This window comes from Oncorhynchus mykiss, chromosome 13, assembly GCF_057628025.1.
Source record: "Oncorhynchus mykiss isolate SJ-2025 chromosome 13, ASM5762802v1, whole genome shotgun sequence".
Classification (NCBI taxonomy): Eukaryota; Metazoa; Chordata; class Actinopteri; order Salmoniformes; family Salmonidae; genus Oncorhynchus; species Oncorhynchus mykiss.
Window position 1 is genome coordinate 49,761,030 of NC_143034.1, and position 20,788 is coordinate 49,781,817.

The 20,788-nt window shown below is 40.1% G+C and overlaps 4 protein-coding genes and 1 long non-coding RNA gene across 5 annotated transcripts; 2 read left to right on the forward strand and 3 right to left on the reverse strand.

The window, feature by feature from the left end:
* Nucleotides 1–9,819: 9,819 nt before the first annotated feature.
* On the reverse strand, nucleotides 9,820–10,755 carry LOC100136207 (hemoglobin subunit beta-1-like). The gene is made up of 3 exons (XM_021557874.3): nucleotides 10,606–10,755; nucleotides 10,170–10,392; nucleotides 9,820–10,016 (listed from the first exon to the last, which is right to left on the reverse strand). The coding sequence occupies exons 1-3, from the start codon at nucleotides 10,695–10,697 to the stop codon at nucleotides 9,888–9,890; spliced, it is 444 nt and encodes a 147-aa protein (XP_021413549.2). The 5' UTR covers nucleotides 10,698–10,755; the 3' UTR covers nucleotides 9,820–9,887.
* Nucleotides 10,756–12,620: 1,865 nt separating this feature from the next.
* On the forward strand, nucleotides 12,621–13,490 carry LOC110486354 (hemoglobin subunit alpha). Its single transcript, XM_021557877.3, has 3 exons — nucleotides 12,621–12,747; nucleotides 12,969–13,176; nucleotides 13,286–13,490. The coding sequence occupies exons 1-3, from the start codon at nucleotides 12,653–12,655 to the stop codon at nucleotides 13,412–13,414; spliced, it is 432 nt and encodes a 143-aa protein (XP_021413552.2). The 5' UTR covers nucleotides 12,621–12,652; the 3' UTR covers nucleotides 13,415–13,490.
* LOC149978914 (uncharacterized) lies at nucleotides 12,967–15,909 on the reverse strand. The gene is made up of 2 exons (XR_016485956.1): nucleotides 15,558–15,909; nucleotides 12,967–15,202 (listed from the first exon to the last, which is right to left on the reverse strand). It is a non-coding gene; the product is annotated as an uncharacterized LOC149978914 (long non-coding RNA).
* Nucleotides 15,910–16,328: 419 nt separating this feature from the next.
* Nucleotides 16,329–17,156, reverse strand: LOC100136291 (beta-globin). Its single transcript, NM_001124545.1, is given in 3 exon segments — nucleotides 16,329–16,530; nucleotides 16,659–16,881; nucleotides 17,058–17,156. Coding segments are annotated over 3 exon segments (447 nt in total). The 5' UTR covers nucleotides 17,150–17,156; the 3' UTR covers nucleotides 16,329–16,398.
* Nucleotides 17,157–18,425: 1,269 nt separating this feature from the next.
* LOC100136296 (alpha-globin I) lies at nucleotides 18,426–19,501 on the forward strand. Its single transcript, NM_001124550.1, is given in 3 exon segments — nucleotides 18,426–18,533; nucleotides 19,001–19,208; nucleotides 19,301–19,501. Coding segments are annotated over 3 exon segments (432 nt in total). The 5' UTR covers nucleotides 18,426–18,438; the 3' UTR covers nucleotides 19,430–19,501.
* Nucleotides 19,502–20,788: the final 1,287 nt, after the last annotated feature.

Here is a 20,788-nt window from a genome sequence, read left to right on the forward strand (position 1 = left end):
ATTGTGAAATGTTTTATAATGATGTTCATTAGTTGCCACGTGTGATAAATGGGACACTAAACGCTCACAGACTATAATTACTCAGCGTAAATATGGTTATGTAATGTAAACACAATCTCATGGAATTTTAATGGATGTGGTAATCAAGTGAAGGGGAAAAAGATGTTGACATATTTAAAATCAAAACAGGCAGCTATTGTGTACATGTAGGAATCACATTTTAACAGGCAGAGGCACTAAAATTTAGTGGAGGGTGGGTTGCAGAAATGTATCATAGCTCATTTAATTCCAAACAAAATGGGGTGATTATTCTGATAAGCAAAATACGTAATCTTATAATGTTGAAGCAACACTCTGAGTTTAGCAGGTTTATCTGCATTGAGGCTTTTATAAATGGGATTAAGGTAGTGTTATGCAACAAATATGCTCCCAACAAGGAGGACCCTGATTTTAATCATGAGGTCAAAGTTCTACTGGGAAATGTGGAGTGGCAGATTGTCCTTGCTGGAGACATCATATGATTGATATAGGTACATTTACAGGTAACTCCACACCAAAGGATAGACTTGCAATACATATGCTAGCAGACGATATGGGCCTTACAGACATATGGAGATTAGTCCATCCTAATGATAGAGAATTTACTTTTTTCTCCCACTGTCATAAGACACATTCCAGAATAGATTTATTCTTTATCTAATTTCATGCTTAATAATGTGATTGATTGCAAGATTGGGTCCATTGGCCTCGCAGATCATGCTGTAGTAGAGTTACATATTGATATAAACTCCAAAATTTGAGGAAGGGTAGTTTTAGTCTCAACACCATGCTATTACAAGATGAGATGTTTTGCCAATCACAAGCAGATGGTCTTAGATGCTTTTTTGAGATCAACATAGGCTCAACTGAAAATATTTCCACAGTATGAGAAACCTCTAAAGCGTATATTAGAGGGAAAGTAATAGCACATGCATCCAAAAAGAAGAGTGAAGGGGCTGAAGCAGTAAAAAGATTAGAAACCAAGATATGTGGTTTGGAAAGGGATTTGGCAAGACATTTCACAGAAAGCACATTTCAAACTGCCTGCAAATTGAAATTTCAGTTGCATGAAATTGTACAGTGCCTTGCGAAAGTATTCGGCCCCCTTGAACTTTGCGACCTTTTGCCACATTTCAGGCTTCAAACATAAAGATATAAAACTGTATTTTTTTGTGAAGAATCAACAACAAGTGGGACACAATCATGAAGTGGAACGACATTTATTGGATATTTCAAACTTTTTTAACATATTCAAAAATTGAAAAATTGGGCGTGCAAAATTATTCAGCCCCCTTAAGTTAATACTTTGTAGCGCCACCTTTTGCTGCGATTACAGCTGTAAGTCGCTTGGGGTATGTCTCTATCAGTTTTGCACATCGAGAGACTGACATTTTTTCCCATTCCTCCTTGCAAAACAGCTCGAGCTCAGTGAGGTTGGATGGAGAGCATTTGTGAACAGCAGTTTTCAGTTCTTTCCACAGATTCTTGATTGGATTCAGGTCTGGACTTTGACTTGGCCATTCTAACACCTGGATATGTTTATTTTTGAACCATTCCATTGTAGATTTTGCTTTATGTTTTGGATCATTGTCTTGTTGGAAGACAAATCTCCGTCCCAGTCTCAGGTCTTTTGCAGACTCCATCAGGTTTTCTTCCAGAATGGTCCTGTATTTGGCTCCATCCATCTTCCCATCAATTTTAACCATCTTCCCTGTCCCTGCTGAAGAAAAGCAGGCCCAAACCATGATGCTGCCACCACCATGTTTGACAGTGGGGATGGTGTGTTCAGCTGTGTTGCTTTTACGCCAAACATAACGTTTGCATTGTTGCCAAAAAGTTCAATTTTGGTTTCATCTGACCAGAGCACCTTCTTCCACATGTTTGGTGTGTCTCCCAGGTGGCTTGTGGCAAACTTTAAACGACACTTTTTATGGATATCTTTAAGAAATGGCTTTCTTCTTGCCACTCTTCCATAAAGGCCAGATTTGTGCAATATACGACTGACTGATTGTTGTCCTATGGACAGAGTCTCCCACCTCAGCTGTAGATCTCTGCAGTTCATCCAGAGTGATCATTGGCCTCTTGGCTGCATCTCCGATCAGTCTTCTCCTTGTATGAGTTGAAAGTTTAGAGGGACGGCCAGGTCTTGGTAGATTTGCAGTGGTCTGATACTCCTTCCATTTCAATATTATCGCTTGCACAGTGCTCCTTGGGATGTTTAAAGCTTGGGAAATCTTTTTGTATCCAAATCCGGCTTTAAACTTCTTCACAACAGTATCTCGGACCTGCCTGGTGTGTTCCTTGTTCTTCATGATGCTCTCTGCACTTTTAACGGACCTCCGAGACTATCACAGTGCAGGTGCATTTATACGGAGACTTGATTACACACAGGTGGATTGTATTTATCATCATTAGTCATTTAGGTCAACATTGGATCATTCAGAGATCCTCACTGAACTTCTGGAGAGAGTTTGCTGCACTGAAAGTAAAGGGGCTGAATAATTTTGCACGCCCAATTTTTCAGTTTTTGATTTGTTAAAAAAGTTTGAAATATCCAATAAATGTCGTTCCACTTCATGATTGTGTCCCACTTGTTGTTGATTCTTCACAAAAAAATACAGTTTTATATCTTTATGTTTGAAGCCTGAAATGTGGCAAAAGGTCGCAAAGTTCAAGGGGGCCGAATACTTTCGCAAGGCACTGTATATAGTTCCTATTGCTGCTGTCTCCTTAGATGCTGAGAAGGCATTTGGTAGGGTGGGCTTTTCTCTTAAGAACCATAAAAAAAGTTTGGTTTTGGACCTCACTTTTATAAATGGATAGGGGTCCTCTATTCCAATCCTAAAGCAACAGTATTTATGAATGGAATTATGTCTCATTTTTTTTGTCTTTCTAGAGGCACAAGGCAGGGTTGCTCGCTCTCCCCTCTCCGCTGTAGTTTTAGAGCCTCTTGCGACAATGATAAGAACAGATCCAGAAATTAGGGACGTATATCGAGGAGGAAAAGAACACAAGCTGCTTATGTATGCAGATGATATTCTACTGCTGGTCTCTGATCCTCTTCAGTCTGTACCATAGTTACTTACTTGTATTGAATCATATTTAAAATCAAATTTGATTTGTCACATACACATGGTTAGCAGATGTTAATGCGAGTGTAGCGAAATGCTTGTGCTTCTAGAAAGAGGAACTTACAACAGAGGAACTTGAAACTTTGCACCCTCACTACTACTGTCCCGTCAATGTGGATAGGGGGCTGCTTCCTCTGCTGTTTCCTGAAGTCCACGATCATCTCCTTTGTTTTGTTGACGTTGAGTGTGAGGTTATTTTCCTGACACCACACTCTGAGGGCCCTCTCCTCCTCCCTGTAGGTCATCTCGTCGTTGTTGGTAATCAAGCCTACCACTATAGTGTCGTTTGCAAACTTGATGATTGAGTTGGGAGCGTGCATGGCCATGCAGTCGTGGGTGAACAGGGAGTACAGGAGAGGGCTGAAAACGCACCTTTGTGGGACCCCAGTGTTGAGGATCAGTGGGGTGGAGATGTTGTTACCTACCCTCACCACCTGGGGGTGGCCCGTCAGGAAGTCCAGGGCGGGGTCAAGAACCAGGGTCTCGAGCTTAATGATGAGTTTGGAGGGTACTATGATGTTAAATGCTGAGCTCTAGTCGATGAACAGCATTCTTACATAGGTATTCCTCATGTCCAGTTGGGTTAGGGCAGTGTGATTGCGATTGCGTCGTCTGTGGACCTATTGGGCGGTAAGCAAATTGGAGTGGGTCTAGGGTGTCAGGTAGGGTGGAGGTTATATGGTCCTTGACTAGTCTCTCAAAGCACTTCATGATGACGGAAGTGAGTGCTACGGGGAGGTAGTCATTTAGCTCAGCTACCTTAGCTTTCTTGGGAACAGGAACAATTGTGGCCCTCTTGAAGCATGTGGGAACAGCAGACTGGGATAAGGATTGATTGAATATGTCCGTAAACACACCAGCCAGCTGGTCTGCGCATGCTCTGAGGACGCGGCTAGGGATGCCATCTGGGCCTGCAGCCTTGCGAGGGTTAACACGTTTAAATGTTTTACTCACGTTGGCTGCAGTGAAGGAGAGCCTGCAGGTTTTGGTAACGGGCCGTCTCAGTGGCACTGTATTGTCCTCAAAGTGAGCAAAGAAGTTGTTTAGTCTGTCTGGGAGCAAGACATCGTGGTCCACGACTGGGCGGGTTTTTCTTTTGTAGTCCGTGATTGACTGTAGACCCTGCCACATACCTCTCATGTCTGAGCCGTTGAATTGCGACTCTACTTTGTCTCTATAATGACGCTTAGCATGTTTGATTGCCTTGCGGAGGGAATAGCTACACTGTTTGTGTTCGGTCATGTTTCCGGTCACCTTGCCGTGATTAAAAGCAGTGGTTTGCGCTTTCAGTTTTGCATGAATGCTGCCATCAATCCACGGTTTCTGGTTGGGGAATGTTTTAATAGACGCTGTGGGTACGACATCACTGATGAACTTGCTAATGAACTCGCTCACCGAATCAGCGTATTCATCAATGTTGTTGTTCGACGCTATGCGGAACATATCCCAGTCCACGTGATCGAAGCAATCTTGAAGAGTGGAATCCGATTGGTCGGACCAGCATTGAACAGATCTGAGTGCGGGTGCTTCCTGTTTTAGTTTCTGTCTATAGGCTGGGAGCAACAAAATGGAATCGTGGTCAGCTTTTCACGAAAGGAGGGTGGGGGAGGGCCTTATATGTGTCGCGGAAGTTAGAATAACAATGATCCAGGGTTTTGCCAGCCCGGGTTGCGCAATCGATATGCTGATAGAATTTAGGGAGCCTTGTTTTCTGATTAGTCTTGTTAAAATCCCCAGCAACAATGAATGCAGCCTCAGGATATGTGGTTTCCAGTTTACGTAGAGTCGAATAAAGTTCTTTCAGGGCCGTCGATGTGTCTGCTTTGGGGGGGAATGTACATGACTGTGATTATGATTGAAGAGAATATTCCTGGTCATAATGTTGGTGAGTTGACGTTGCTCTTATATCCAATAGTTCCTCCCGACTGTATGTAATAAAACCTAAGATTTCGTGGGGTAACAATGTAAGAAATAACACATAAAAAAACTAAATACTGCATAGTTTCCTAGGAACGGGCGCCGGAAGTAGAAGCATATTTTAGTATGTCAGGCTACAAAATTAATTGGAATAAGTCGGAAGCAATGCCAATTAATACCGTATGTTACTCTGGAACAGTTACCCCTATTTAATTTCAAATGTGTTCCTAATGGGATGGGATGACATATTTTGGTATTAAGTTGAGCTGAAATTTGGAGGAAGTGATTTTGATTTGATCCACTACTAGTCAAGATTAAGACCAATGTAGAAAAATGGGAAAAGATTAAACTTTCTTTATGGGGAAAGATCAACGTGATTAAAATGGTTGTAATCCCACAATTTAATTATATCTCTGCAATGTTGCCTGTTAATAATCCAGACCAGTATTTTAAACAATATGACAAATTAACTAAATACTTTTTGTGGGATAGGAAAAAAAACTGGATTAATATGAAGATGTGCTCACCAAGGGAGGTAGGAGGCTTGGCTTTACCAGATGTTAAGTTGTACAGTCTATAATTTGAAATGGCTAAATTGGGGCAAAAGGGATTCTGGCTTGGATTGGATAACAATAGAACGGGAACTAAATTATCCTTTCACCCCTGTTGATACTCTGTCACATAGTCTTACAGGGGAGAGGTCTGTTGATACTCTGTCACATAGTCTTACAGGGGAGAGGTCTGTTGATACTCTGTCACATAGTCCTACAGGGGAGAGGTCTGTTGATACTCTGTTACATAGTCTTACAGGGGAGAGGTCTGTTGATACTCTGTCACATAGTCTTACAGGGGAGAGGTCTGTTGATACTCTGTTACATAGTCTTACAGGGGAGAGGTCTGTTGATACTCTGTCACATAGTCTTACAGGGGAGAGGTCTGTTGATACTCTGTCACGTAGTCTTACAGGGCAGATGTCTGTTGAAACTCCCAACCCAATTTTGTTACACTCAAAAGAGGTTGTGGAGAACAGTACACAAGATATGTGGAATTTCACATCTAAAACAAGGATACTCATCATTGTGGCACAATCCTAGGCTACAGATAGGAAAGAAGTCTGTGTACTGGAACAGTGGCCAATGAAATAATTCATACTATAGGTGATCTGTACAATGAAGATGTTTTAATGTCATACTCAGATTTGGTAAAAAAATATGATGCGGGAGACGAGGGACATTTCTGTAAATGTTTAGATTTGAGAGAATGTTTGTTAACCGGCTATCAACCAAATCCAGGAAAGAACCCAATAGCTGAGCATTTGGAATTACACAAAAGTAAAGCAGCCATTTTCTACTCAATATTTAGTCATTTGCAGAGTAAAGACTGTAAAAACCTCAGAACAATATGGCAAATTGACCTAGAGTGTGAAATAGAGGATGATACCTGTTTGAAGATCTTGTCCAGCTCAGGGAGGAACATAAGGGAAGCCAGGGGCAAACTTACTCAAAATAAGATACTATATAGCTTTTATTGGACACCAACAATGCTTCATAAGATGAGCCTGACCAACAATTCTCTGTGTCGGAAATGCCAAAAAGACACTGGGACATTTTTACACGCAATATGGAAATATACATTAGTGCTACCTTTCTGGAAGGATGTTTTGAAATATCTGGAGGAATGGTGGGGCTTAACAACTCGAGTTTTACCGAGAATATGTCTCTTGGGCGATAGAACAGAGTTACCTAATGTAACAAATGAGGAATTTGCACTGATCACTGTTGGTGTGGTTACAGCAGTTGGAGTAATCCTTAGAGTTTGTAAGGGTCATGCGACTCCTACTCTGAAACAGTGGATAGAATCAATGTTGGAGGTAGCATCTTATAAACAAATGCTTGCTAGGATCACTGGTAGAAACCAATTCTAGAACTTTTTCTTTGTCATGTTTCTAAGACTGGGATGTGATTACTTATGCTTGTGAACCCATTTAGGTCTGTATTGTAACCTATGAGATACTATTTGACTGTGTATATGTGCTCTGCTGTGTATATGTGCTATGTTTGAGGATATGTCTTAAATGTCATGCTCAATGTTTTTATGCTGTACAATGTTTTATTTTTATGTTTAATAAATACAACATTAATAACAAAAAAAAAATGGAAATATCACATTTCCATAAGTATTCAGAACCTTTACTCTGTACTTTGTTGAAGCACCTTTGGCAGTGATTACAGCCTTGAGTCTTCTTGCGTATGTCGCTACAGGCTTGGCAGACCTGTATTTGGGGAGTTTCTCCAATTATTCTCTGCAGATCCTTTCAAGCGCTTGTCAGGTGGGATGGGGAGCGTCGCTGCGGCACAGCTATTTTCAGGTCTCTCCAGAAATATTAGACCGGGTTCAAGTCTCTGGCTGGGCCACTCAAGGACAATCAGAGACTTGTCCCGAAGCCACTCCTGCGTTTTTATTTTTTTAATTTAACATTTATTTGACTAGGCAAGTCAGTTAAGAACAATATATTATTAACAATGACGGCCTACACCGGACGATACTGGGCCAATTATGTGCCGCCCTATGGGACTCCCAATCACGGCCGGGTTGTGATACAGTCTGGATTCAAACCAGGGTGTCTGTAGTGACGCATCTTCAAGACTGCTGCACCACTCGGGCTGTGTCTTGGCTTGTCTTGGCTGTGTGCTTAAGGTCGTTTTCCTGTTGGAAGGTGAACCTTCACCCCAGTCTGAGGTCATGAGTGCTCTGGAGCAGGTTTCATCAGGTTTCATCTCTCTGTACTTTCCTCCTTTCATCTTTCCCTCAATCCTGACTAGTCTCCCAGTCCCTCCCGCTGAAAAACATCCACACAGCATGATGCTGCTACCACCATGCTTCACCGTAGGGATGGTGCCAAGTTTCCTTCCAATGTGATGCTTGGCATTCAGGCCAAAGAGTTCAATCTTGGTTTCATCAGACCAGAAAATCTTGTTTGATCTTGGCAACTCCAAGTGTGCTGTAATGTTCCTTTTACTGAGGAGTGGCTTCCGTCTGGCCACTCTACCATAAAGGCCTGATTGGTGGAGTGCTGCAGAGGTGGTTGTCCTTCTGGAAGGTTCTCCCATCTCCCCAGATGAACTCTGGAGCTCTGTCAAAGTGACCATCGGGTTTTTGGTCAGCTCCCTGACCAAGGCACCTTTCTGCCGATTGCTCAGTTTGGCTGGGCAGCCAGCTCTAGGAAGAGTCTTGGTGGTTCCAAACTTCTTCCATTTAAGAATGATGGAGGCCGCTTTGTCCTTGGGGACCTTAAATGCTGCTGAAATAAGACAGATGTGTGCCTTTCCAAATCATGTCCTATCTATTGAATTTACCACAGGTAAAGGATGATCAATGGAAACAGGGTGCACCTGAGATCAATTTGGAGTCTCATAGCAAAGGGTCTGAATACTTATGTAAATAAGGTATTTCAGTTTTTATTTTTAGACATTTGTAAACATTTCAAAAAAACTGTTTTTGCTTTGTCATTATGTGGTACTGTGTGTAGATTGAGGAAAAACAATTTATTCAATTTTAGAATGTCTATCACAAAATGTGGAAAAAGTCAAGGGGTCTGAATACTTTCCGAATGAACTGTATGTTGTGGCTAGACATTACTCTGTGTTGTCATCTAGCCTACACACAGAGGAGCATGACAAGACCATTTATGGAACTATTGTGAAATGGGGCCATCTTGGGAACTTTCCCCCCAGTTGACTGTAGCGTACCAAACGTATTGTAGCGTACCAAACGTATTTGCTATCTTGGTCAGACTCGGATCATAGCCTACAGCACACATCTTTGTATAATTGTTTTAAATATTTTTAAGAATCAATATTCAAACAACCTTGTTTAACATGAAAATATGATGTAGGATGTCTTCAAGATGTACGATGACAACACGTTTACATTTCAGATTTGAAGGCAATTCGTTATCAGTGAGAGAAGGCTACGTTTGCTAGGCAGATCTCAGGAGCTTGTTGGTATTCCAATAGGCCTATGTAGAAGCGGCCTATAAAACCAACAATGTTATTACAATATTGTTGATTTAGTGATAATTAACCAGATTTTTAATCGACAATGATCGAGCTCATTAAAGATTTAATGAATAAGATTTGACTTCTTATTTGACCAAATCACAGACTTGACTACAGGTAAACCTAGGTTGTGTAGGAATCACTTTGACTATGTCTGCAAATAGGCTGTTGACGGGTTATTATGCTTTACGCAATAATGGACTAAATCACAGATCGAGCACATCACTGCGCACTTGTCACACGTCATGAAAACTTTGAGGGGAAATAACTAAATTGATTGAACATGAAATTGAGTTAAATATGATTGAAAAAGCCCATGCATGTAGGCTGTTTTTTAATACAGCCATCTCGGTTTCCATTTGAACTATAATGTTATCCTTCACTTGTTTGTAAAAACTGTAGATACTTCGGCAACATTTTTCTTTGTTGTAGTCAGCTTCGTTCTGATGTTATCCGCAGTCACCCACATGCTAGACATATTGATTCTATGTTTAGCAGAGATCTTCTGTAAATTAAGTGACGCGGAAGGGCAAAAAAGCATCTAACCATGCACTTTGGCTGCTCTGTCAGTGCTCTATTGCTAAGAATTTGGTCGTGAACCCCCCCCCCCCCCCCCCCCCACACACACACACACACACTCAAAAAAAAAAAGAAGCTTTTTATGAATACAATAGTTTGTTTCGATGTCTTTATTTTCACTCAGGCAGGAATATCAGAATATAATCAATTGTCTGGGGTGCATTTAGAAGTACCGACTGCCCATGGCTGCGACAACGACTTTCATGAACTTCTGCCAGGTTGCCTGGATTTCAGGAGTGAAAGCGGCTCCCAACTTGGCGGCAATGACAATTGTGAGGACGTCAGCCAACACCTGTAGACAGAAGACAAAGAAGGAAGATGTTAAATAAGACTGGCGTTTTTGTTTGACCTTTTTGTAATTATACGTGTTGCTCTGATTGTTATGTGTAGGCTTACACCAGTAAAGCCTAAAATATAAGCATATTTCTCAAGAGAGAAGGCCTACCCTGAAATTGTCAGGGTCGACGAAGAGTTTGTTGGCGTGGGTCTCGCTCAGTGACTTGTATGTGGCCAAGATGTTGCCCATGTTCTTCACAGCTTTATCCAGAGCTCCACACACGACCCTGCCGTGAGCAGCAACTTTGGGGTTGCCCATGATTGCTGCAGCAGTGGACACATCTCCGAAAGAGCCGAAATAACGCTGAGTCCAGGGGTAGACGATCAGGACTCTGTCATTGCAAGAACACCGAAGTATGTGAATTATTTCAAATGTATTTCAATTATATGCCTAGTTAATACTCTAACATGCTCCATTCAAACGTAATATCAACTCAATATTAATAAGATAACAGGACAAGTATAATATTGTTATAATTACTCATGATCTCCACTATAAACTATATTAGATGATATATTTGAATGAGGCTGAAGCCATAACCTACCTTCCCAGAGCCAGTGGTCCGACCTCATTGATATCTACTTTGCCCCAGACAGCACTGATGGTGCTCTTCTCGGCGTCTGTCCAGTCAGCCATGTTGTCAGTGTTTGTTTTCCGGTTTTGCAACTAGATTAAACAAATGAATGTCTTGTGTAGGGAGACACTTTGTGTCTGCTATTTATATTTATGAGTGCACTCCGCCCACTGGAGGGGGCGCATATGATTGGCTCTGGTAAAGATCAGTATTGGCAAAGTGAGCGCTTCAGCTCTCGAACTTGATGACATCAATTCTAATAATGTATCTGTGAAACAGTAAATGTTAATTTATTAGTTGTTAAAGAATCAAGTCTGTAGGTTAGATCCTAAAAGCTGGAAGCATATGTAAAACTATATATAGGCCTATTTATCTAGATTACCAACGTTTCAAAATTCGCATGATCACTATCTAAAACAGTTTTAATTTATTCAATTGATGCAAGAATAAAAGCAAGGTTATGGCAAAACTCTTCCGAAGATGACATGTCCTTCATTGCAGTGTATAAGGCTATGCAAACGAAGAAAAAAATATGAATTTGGAAAATGTGATAATTCCAGCCAATTCCGGCCTACTATTTGGCACAGTTTCTTATCTACGACAAAATTATGCCTTCCTTTTTTTTAATCGGGGTATTCAGAACGGACCCGCCTTTATAAGTTATTTATTTCAAGACATTAAAAATGATAAGCAGGAATGTCCTGTATTATTTGCAGATAGGTGTGTACCCATGTCCTCGCATGACCTCTGTCTTCCTCTGACTTTTTTTTTTTTCAATCATCATTCGAAATCCAATCAACCTTATAATTGGGAATCATATCCAACTTCCAATCCCAGAGTAGTCATATCATAGATACAGGCCGTCACTGTAAATACGAATGTGTTCTTTAACTGACTTGCCTAGTTAAATAAAGGTTAAATAAGAAATACAAATACACGTCACTTTGAATAAATATTTTCCAATTGAACGCAGGTCTTTGAAGGTGGATCTGATTTTTACAATATAATTTACAAATGTAATATATATTAAAGAACTCTCCAATCAAATATATAGCCTACCTTTACTTATTTGACATAATGTAGGATAGAACAAAGTTTGCGTCAAAATCTAGGCCTGTTCAATTTCAAATAGCCAATGAACTATTAATGAAACATTTGGCTATTTTGGCAAAAGAAGCTGTATCTTTTGAATTAATTTGTTGGAAATATATGCTCGATTAGCCTACTCTGAAAGATTTCCTTTTATGCAACGAAAAAAGGAAATAATAATAGTAATAATTATCTTTATAAAACAACTGTCAAATTGTTGACATCTGTTTCATCTGGTGCAATTGATTTAAATGTATTCAGTACTTTTCAGATACAGTACATTCAGAAGATTAAATTGTAGGCTACAAAAATAAAGTTAATAAGGCCTAATGATGGACATTATTAGAAACATAGTCCTATGACATCTTATTGAAGGGTTTAATATGGAAATTCAAACGTAATGTTTCATAAACGCCAAAATAATTATTTAACGTTATTTAGGATATAAATGAAATTTTGCCAAATAACCAAATATTTAATTTATAGTTATTTTGGCAAAAACAGCTGCAACTTTAGAATGAACCTATTGGAAATATACGCTTGATTACACTGAAATAATACGTTTTATGCATCAAAAATAAATCTTTATCAAGCTGTACAATTGTTGCATCTGGTTGGCCTACAATTTAATATGCATTGCGCAAAAAGGAACAAAGTGAACGATGGATATTATTAGAAACATAGACCTCTGACATCTTATTGAAATGTTCAGTATAAAAACGCTAACTTAATATTTGATAAAAGCCAAGATAACGGATCTTACTATTGGATTTTGATCAAGATGGTTGCAGAGTAGGGGGAGTGTCCAACAGTAGCTGGGCGTGCCTGCCGCTCTACTGTATGTAATATAAAGGGACCTAGTTGTATAGACAGTCATCTTCCGTTAATTCCTCGTAGATTTAATACAGGTCAATCAAAAAGGAGCAAAATGAGTCTGACAGCAAAGGACAAATCTGTGGTCAATGCCTTCTGGGGCAAGATTAAAGGAAAGGCAGATGTCGTCGGCGCTGAGGCTTTGGGAAGGTAAGCCTTCTTAATGGAAGAATGATGAGAATGGTTGTGTTTAACCCGCTGACAGCGGCCTATGTGCCTACCCCGAATAAGCATTTTATCATACAATAAGGCAACTACTTTCATTACATTGTAGGCAGACAATGGGAGAAATATGATATGCATAAAGCTTAGAAGTTCAGCATCTAATACAAACTACTATAATACGAAATATTCTGTACCTTGCTTTGTAGGATGCTGATTGCCTACCCCCAGACTAAGACCTACTTCTCCGAATGGGCAGACCTGAGCCCCGGCTCTGCCCCAGTCAAGAAGCATGGAGGCGTCATCATGGGTGCAATTGGTGAAGCAGTCGGACTGATGGACAACCTCGTGGGGGGACTGAGTGCTCTCAGCGATCTGCACGCCTTCACGCTGCGCGTTGACCCTGGAAACTTCAAGGTTGGCCCCCAGATAACCTATTGTTTGTATATTGATCACTCTCGACATCGACTCTGTCTGTTGCTATGGCTTAATCCTTCAATATTAACTTTTAAAATATACTTTTCAGATTCTGTCCCACAACATCCTTGTGACCCTGGCTATTCACTTCCCTGCGGATTTCACTCCCGAAGTGCACATTGCTGTGGATAAATTCCTTGCAGCTTTGTCCGCTGCCCTGGCTGACAAATACAGATAAGACCATCATGAAAGTCCAAACTTGGACTCCTGTTTCTGCTCTGGTGTTATCACATAATAAACAGGCAATGAATGAAGTTACGTCCTCTGTTGTGTCCTTATTCCACCACAGTTCACCATCACAAAGTGATATTTGAATTTCCTCACTATCACATCTAGATTGAATACATTGCATGAAGAAAGGAAGGGATTAAGTACTAAATAGTTCACTATGTTCTTCTCCATAACTTTGGTTAGCCTATCTAATACGTGTAACATGCATTTTGCTGACCTCATTTAATATTTGATGAATCTGGAGTAGTTACAGATGGGTTGGTAAACTGAATGGACTATATGAAGTTGGTAGAGGCACAATGAAAACCTATTCAGAGACGAACACATATGTATTTTAGACCTACATGAATGTACAATATTTTAATAACTTTTAAAAACAAAAAAAAGATACTCCATAGAATAGGCTATTTTGTATTTTCAATGCAGTGAATTTGGAAGTGAAATCGAACACGTGTTTTTTGTATATACCACACACACTCTCATTCTGGAAGTTCGGTGCCTCGACTTTCTTTCAACCAAAACACCTTTCGGCACAGCGGCATTTTGTAGTTTATTTTGATACATTAGTAATTAGGATTATTTTGTAATAATAAAGTATCCTTGCGCATCTCTGAACCTAAATGTCTGTAAGTTAAATGGTTTTACTATTTCGTACAAACATGTCTTTTTTTATACATTTGTGGAGATTTTGTCTCGTAGACCTACTAGTAGGATAGTCTCTCGGGTTTTTGTTGCACGCCCTTGTTCCTGATCGTTTTAACGCGCAGGCTTAGTTTTACCCGCAGGTTAGGCGCAGACGTAGCCTAACATATGGGGGAAAAGATTACACATGAAAGTATTTAAATTCATATGCAGTTTTGCACCGCAAACTTTATTTGATGGGACTACGTGAATTGATGCAATAATTCTTGGAACACTATTTTGTATGTGACTCCCCACCATCGGATTTGTTTGAATAGTCTTGCATCAGTTGCCAAAAAATATGCCGCATCAATCAATGCGCCTATTAAGTAAAACTCACAAATCATATTTTAGATGGATTGTGTTAGTGGCGATTTTAGCGTGTAAATCTTGGTGGGGCAAAAACTAAAAAAGTGGGATGCATGCCAGGAAAGCCACTACATATAAAAACAAAAAACAAATGTCGTTTCTACTGACAATTGAGATGTACAAACTAAGCCGTAAAGGGAAGGAAACGGATAAAAAGGCAATCCGTCATTTCGATTAAGACATTAATGAGCAAGCGACGACTGACGTAGTCAATATAACTATTTGTTCAGCACTTTTGAAAATACACAGCGACAGAATTCAGAACATGGGCCGTTCTAACAGTGTACTCACTGTACACGTCAGAACCGTAGGATAAATAAACGGGGCATATAAACAGACAATGAAAGCTCTTACAATATTAGATTATTAAATTTCTCTAAAACAGGTTATAGGTTGTTTGTGCACCACCAAGTTAGAACAGAAGAGGACTGTCCACCCCTCATAGCCTGGTTCCTCTCTTGGTTTCTTCCTAGGGAGTTTTCCTAGCCACCGTGCTTCGACACCTGCATTGCTTGCTCTTTGGGGTTTTAGGCTGGGTTTCTGTATAGTACTTTGTGACATCAGCTGATGCAGGAAGGGCTATATACATTTGATTGATTGATTGATTGAACAGTAGGCGAAATTAAGAGGTGAAAATAGACCAAATTATTAGGGTGTGGCACATTGAAGCCGTTTGGGTCTTTACCTGTCAAAAAAGACATACACGACATATAACAACACTATTTGCATTAAATACGCGTTTAATTTGGCACGTCAAATAATACAATTATATTATAGAATGTTGTGTGTGCTGAATTTTCACGTGCAAGCCAAGCACCACAACTACTATCAGTAGCACTGTCAAAGCTGTACAAAAACAATTGCCAAACAAGCACGGATCGGGCCACGAACGATGTGTAGACCAAAGGATTAGGGTGAGCCACATGGGCTACTAACAGCTTAATACACAACATACACTTAGTATTACTTAGCTACAGTATACATTTCTCCCTTGCATATTATATAATTTATGCAGCAGCATACAATATGTTTGGACTCACCTTGTGAAGGTGGCGCAGCGGTCCTTGGTTGGCACATGTTGTCATCAAACTTTGTTATCAAAGTCTGGTATTTTCTGGATTAAGGTGTGAACTCGGGAAACACAGCCACTCAATTGAATAGCAGGCTAACGTTAGTGGTTCCTCTGCAACGCTTGCAGTTATCCACTGATTCCTTCCAAACGACTCATTGTTGAATTTGCGATTTCCAACTTGTTAAGTAATCTTTATGTACAATGGCCGATGAGCACCGATGCATTTTTCTATCATTTCTCTTCATTATTTCTCTTAATATGACAATGATTACAAAGGATTTGTCAGTAGAATGTCAACTTGATGACAACTGATGACTGATGATGAGTCCAATCAAAGCTACTGTAGATATAACGTGATTTGATATCGCTCTATCTGTGGCCAATGACCTTGAGCCTTCTTGGATGGGCACTTCTAATATAACTCTATGGCAGAACCCAAGGGGCTAAAAAAAACATGTTTGTATGCGGCTTTATTAACTCAATTACATGTTTTGCCATCCTCTTTCCTGACCTCATCAATGAATATCCCATAGGCCTCTAGATTATGGACAGAGTATGTGTATGAAAACCATAATCAAAACAGTTTTTTTCATTCACATTCACATTCTACACACATAGAGTGTAGAAACCTTGTGCCATCAGTAAAATTGCAGGAGAACGTTTTCCATAAAAAACAATACTTCAAAACGATAAATGCTTTAAATGTATTTTATTATTTTCAATATGTGTAGCTATGGCACAGCTTCCAGCCTAACAGACTGGAGTTGGAGTGTCATCTCTCTTCCATATTGATGCTGTCGAGTGATGCTCTAGTGGTACTGTCTGCCAAGAGCGGACACAACGACAGCCAGGAACTTCTGGAAGGCTTCCTGAGTATCAGCACTGAAAACGGCGGGACCGAGCTTGGCGGCCACGCACACGGTGATGCAGTCGGCAAGGAGCTGTGGAGAAGGAACCAGATGGAGAATGTAATATTGGAATAAGCTTTACATCGGCTCATAACGCTATTTAATTCATAAGACTAATTATTTTTGTATTTTGTTTCAGTTTGTTAATGTGCAATACTCACCCTGAAGTTGTCGGGATCCACGTGCAGTTTCTCGGAGTGCATCACACTCAGTGCAGCATAGGTGTTCTTGATGTCATCCAGGTTCTGCACAGCTCTGTCCAGTCCGTGCATCACGGTCTTTCCGTGCTTGGCCACGGCGGGGTTACCCATGATGGCAGCGGGTGTGGACAGGTTGCCGAAGGTGCTGAAGTGTCTCTGAGTCCATGGAGACACGATCAGAAGTCTAAAAATAAATAAAACAGGCTGCCATTAAAATTATACTTCACAATCAATATGGTCTGTATCGCACCAAAGGTGAACACCGCGATTTCCTACTACGCACTTAGTGCTAAATATTCTAGGTAGACTATTATCGTGTTATTATTTAATGATATCTACATAAATATTATAAGAATGTACCTGGCCAGGGCCTGGGGTCCGATCTCATCCACGCTGATCTTTCCCCACAGGCCTACGATGGCACTGCGCTCAGCATCTGTCCAGTCGACCATGTTGACGTTTGTTTGTTGATTTCCGTTGGTACTTGCAAAATGTTACAAGGGATCCCTGAGCTTTTTGTCTCTTGCGACGTCCAATTTATTGATGTTCAGTATCTCCGCCCTGAACAGAACACAGAAAATGATTGGATGAATGTCTTGAGGGGGGCACGGTCCTCGAGTGTGGCGCATATCGGCATTGAGCCAACTTCATCCCACCTTTAAAGATAATGCTTGGTCATTTAGGCGTTTCCAAATTTTAATTAATACGGATGAAATGAACAGGTCATGATGAGCCTTCAATAACACATGCATACTTAAGGATACAATCGAACATAATTTCAAAAAGTAAAATGTACAGATAGACCTTCAAAGGATTTTGGTTCCTTTAGCGATAAATGTTATTTTAGTTGATCGTTGTACTATTGGCATTGAATTGTAATATTATATTTATAGAATGCTAATTATTGATGTAAGTGTTTATTTAGGGAAAACCGTAGATTGGGAGGGAACTATTAAAGAAAAGCATGACTCAAAATGTGTTTTATCTTCATATTCAGACGGACTCACCCATTTGAAAGTTCCACATGTCTGGTCTTTTTGAATGATTATTCTAAATGTCAGTTGGTGACAAGTCGTTTTATAGGCTTTCATCCGGGGAATTGATGAGTTCTAATTGGACACTATTCAATTTCAATATGAGACGATATCATTCAATGAAACTATAAAGCTTTTTGTTTAATTCTTCTGAAATCAAATGCATGTAGCTTACATGTTATTATCATGTTTTGTGATAGGCAAAGGCAACGTTTTGCTACCAGAACGAAACCTTTCCATCGATTTTTCCATCGAACATTTTGTAGGATACAGAATCACATAGCTTATACTCACTCACCAATGAGTGCTATATTAGACCTTAATAGACCTTAATATTACACCTTAATATTAGACTAAACTTTAATTGTAAAGAAAATATTGAGGTGTAAAGTGTTTCAAAAACCATTTGTTATTCAATCTATATGAAATAAATGCATGCATTGTTATGGCAACATTTTTACAAACGAAAGTATTATGTGCTAAGGTCATATGCTGGGCATTACACGAATTGGCTCGGTTACATAATTATAACGTATAAAAAACATGAATCATGTCTTGGACAAATTCCCAATCAGAGGCGGAGCCGAGATAATATCGGGGTGTGCCTTCTTTCATGCCTCGATAAAAACAGCATCTGAGAAGTCTACGCTCACACGCTTCTTTTCTCAGCATCTTCATCTAAGTGGATAAACGGACAAGACGCAGCTATGAGTCTCTCAGCCAAGGACAAAGCTAACGTGAAGGCCATCTGGGGCAAGATCCTCCCTAAAACCGATGAGATTGGAGACCAGGCTCTTTCCAGGTAATTACATAACGATGTATGATCAATTCTAGACTAGGTACATGTATTCAAATTACTAACACAACTCCTCAGTCAATTTGGAAGCTATAAATGCGTAGCCTACACTCTTAGAAAAAAAAGGTGCTATCTGGAACCTAAAAGGGTTGTTCAGTTGTCCTCATAAGACCCTTTGAAGAACGCTTCTTGGTTCCAAGTCGATAACCCTTTTGTTTCCAGGTAGAACCCCTTTGGGTTCCATGTGGACCCCTTTTCCCAGAGGGTTCTACCTGAAACACAAAAGGGTTATACTCGGAACCAAAAAAGGCTCTAACTGGCACCAAAAAGGGTTATCCTATGTGACTGTCGAAGAACCCTTTTGGAACCCCTTTTTCTAAGAGTGTATGTGGGCGAAAATAAGGGCAGGAGCCCCGAACGAATGATTATTTAAGATTCATTTTGGCTCACCTGATTTCTAATGTCCACGACAGGATGCTCGTAGTCTACCCCCAGACTAAGGCCTACTTCTCCCACTGGGCTTCCGTGGCCCCCGGTTCCGCTCCAGTGAAGAAGCACGGCATCACCATCATGAATCAGATCGATGACTGTGTTGGCCACATGGACGATCTCTTTGGTTTCTTGACCAAGCTCAGTGAACTGCACGCCACCAAGCTGAGGGTGGACCCCACCAACTTCAAGGTAAGATCATTTAAAAAATAAAATAACACTACAAAAATGTGAGTTTTTACCTGTGTGAATGTGAAATAATATATTTCCCTTTTGCTTTGCAGATCCTGGCTCACAACCTAATTGTGGTCATTGCCGCCTACTTCCCTGCGGAATTTACCCCCGAGATTCACCTGTCCGTGGACAAGTTCCTGCAGCAACTGGCTCTGGGCCTGGCGGAGAAGTACCGCTAAACTGGAGTTCAGCTGTCAAGCTGTCATCCGAGGAATAATGTCCATCCAATATCGGCACACTGACAATAAATCTAACTGAAACTCATACCGAGGTGTTTGTTGTTTGTCATTTTAATTGTCTTACATTGTCTTGTGATTTATATTGTAGGCTGCATTTGGATTATCTTGTAGAATGGAGTTGTCAAGTCAAGTATAAAATAAAGTTAACAGCCTATTTCACAGTATTTCAAGGGTATTTCATAAAAATGATGCACTTCACAATAAATGTATATTTTTACTCCACCTTTGCATACACCTTGACATTAAAAAGTCCCAAATGAATGTGCCTGAGACCAATATGTTGTGGCCAGACAGTACTGTCCATCATGGACGTCACCAGGACCTGGCTTTCAGGGCTTTAGCCCGCTATGAATTTGGGTCAGCCCTGAATCTTTTGCGCTGCTGCAATGGTTTAAAAAAAAGTGTAGTCAACTGAATGCGCCACTTGGTTCATGGAGCTGTGGTTACCTGAAACCCCGAAGTCACCCAACAGTTATAATCAGGAGTGTAGTGCTGCGGGTGCACAGCGGAGCGACGCTCTGCCACTTCTTAAAATTGTGTTTTGTCTCGCAAGATCACGTCATGATTAATCAGTATTGTACATAACAAACCGACTATAATAGCATGATAATATCCATCCCAGCCTCACATTCAATTCGCGCATATATGTACAAAATGTATTTCAGCAGATTTCGTGCGTTTTTGTGCATTTTTGTGTGGTTCAATTCGTTCGAAAATACACGAATTTCTGTGCTCCTTAACTCCTGCGAAAAGACACGAATTTAACCAGTAGGCGACACACAAGCCTTTGCAACAACCATAGACGCGATCGCCTGTATTTCATTATTTATTTATTTTACGTTATGAATTTATAGATATTTTGTCTTTTTTAATCCTTATTAAAACATTGTGGTTGTATGCCTATATGTACTGTTTTCCATTTTTATGAACAGACGTTTCAGTATAGAATGAATGTAAGCAATGCATGATGGATAATGGTGTTTTATTCGGTTGTTCCATGTATTTATTTTTAAAAAAAGGTGTAAAACATTTTTATTGACCAGAATGTAACTGAAAATACAATGGCAGCCTTGCCATTGTCCATCAATACAAAAACATACATTTTTTCGTATAACATTTGGGGAAACGTATGCAGTCATTGTAGTCTTACATTTTGTTGGCCAACCAAAATTACCAAAACGTTAACCCGTACTAAGGCTAGAGTGGAGTTGTACTATGAGCTGGCTGAGTGTAAATACAAGGCTATGAATGTAAGCACCTTTTCACTGGAAACTTTCTTGTGTTCAAATTATCGTCAGT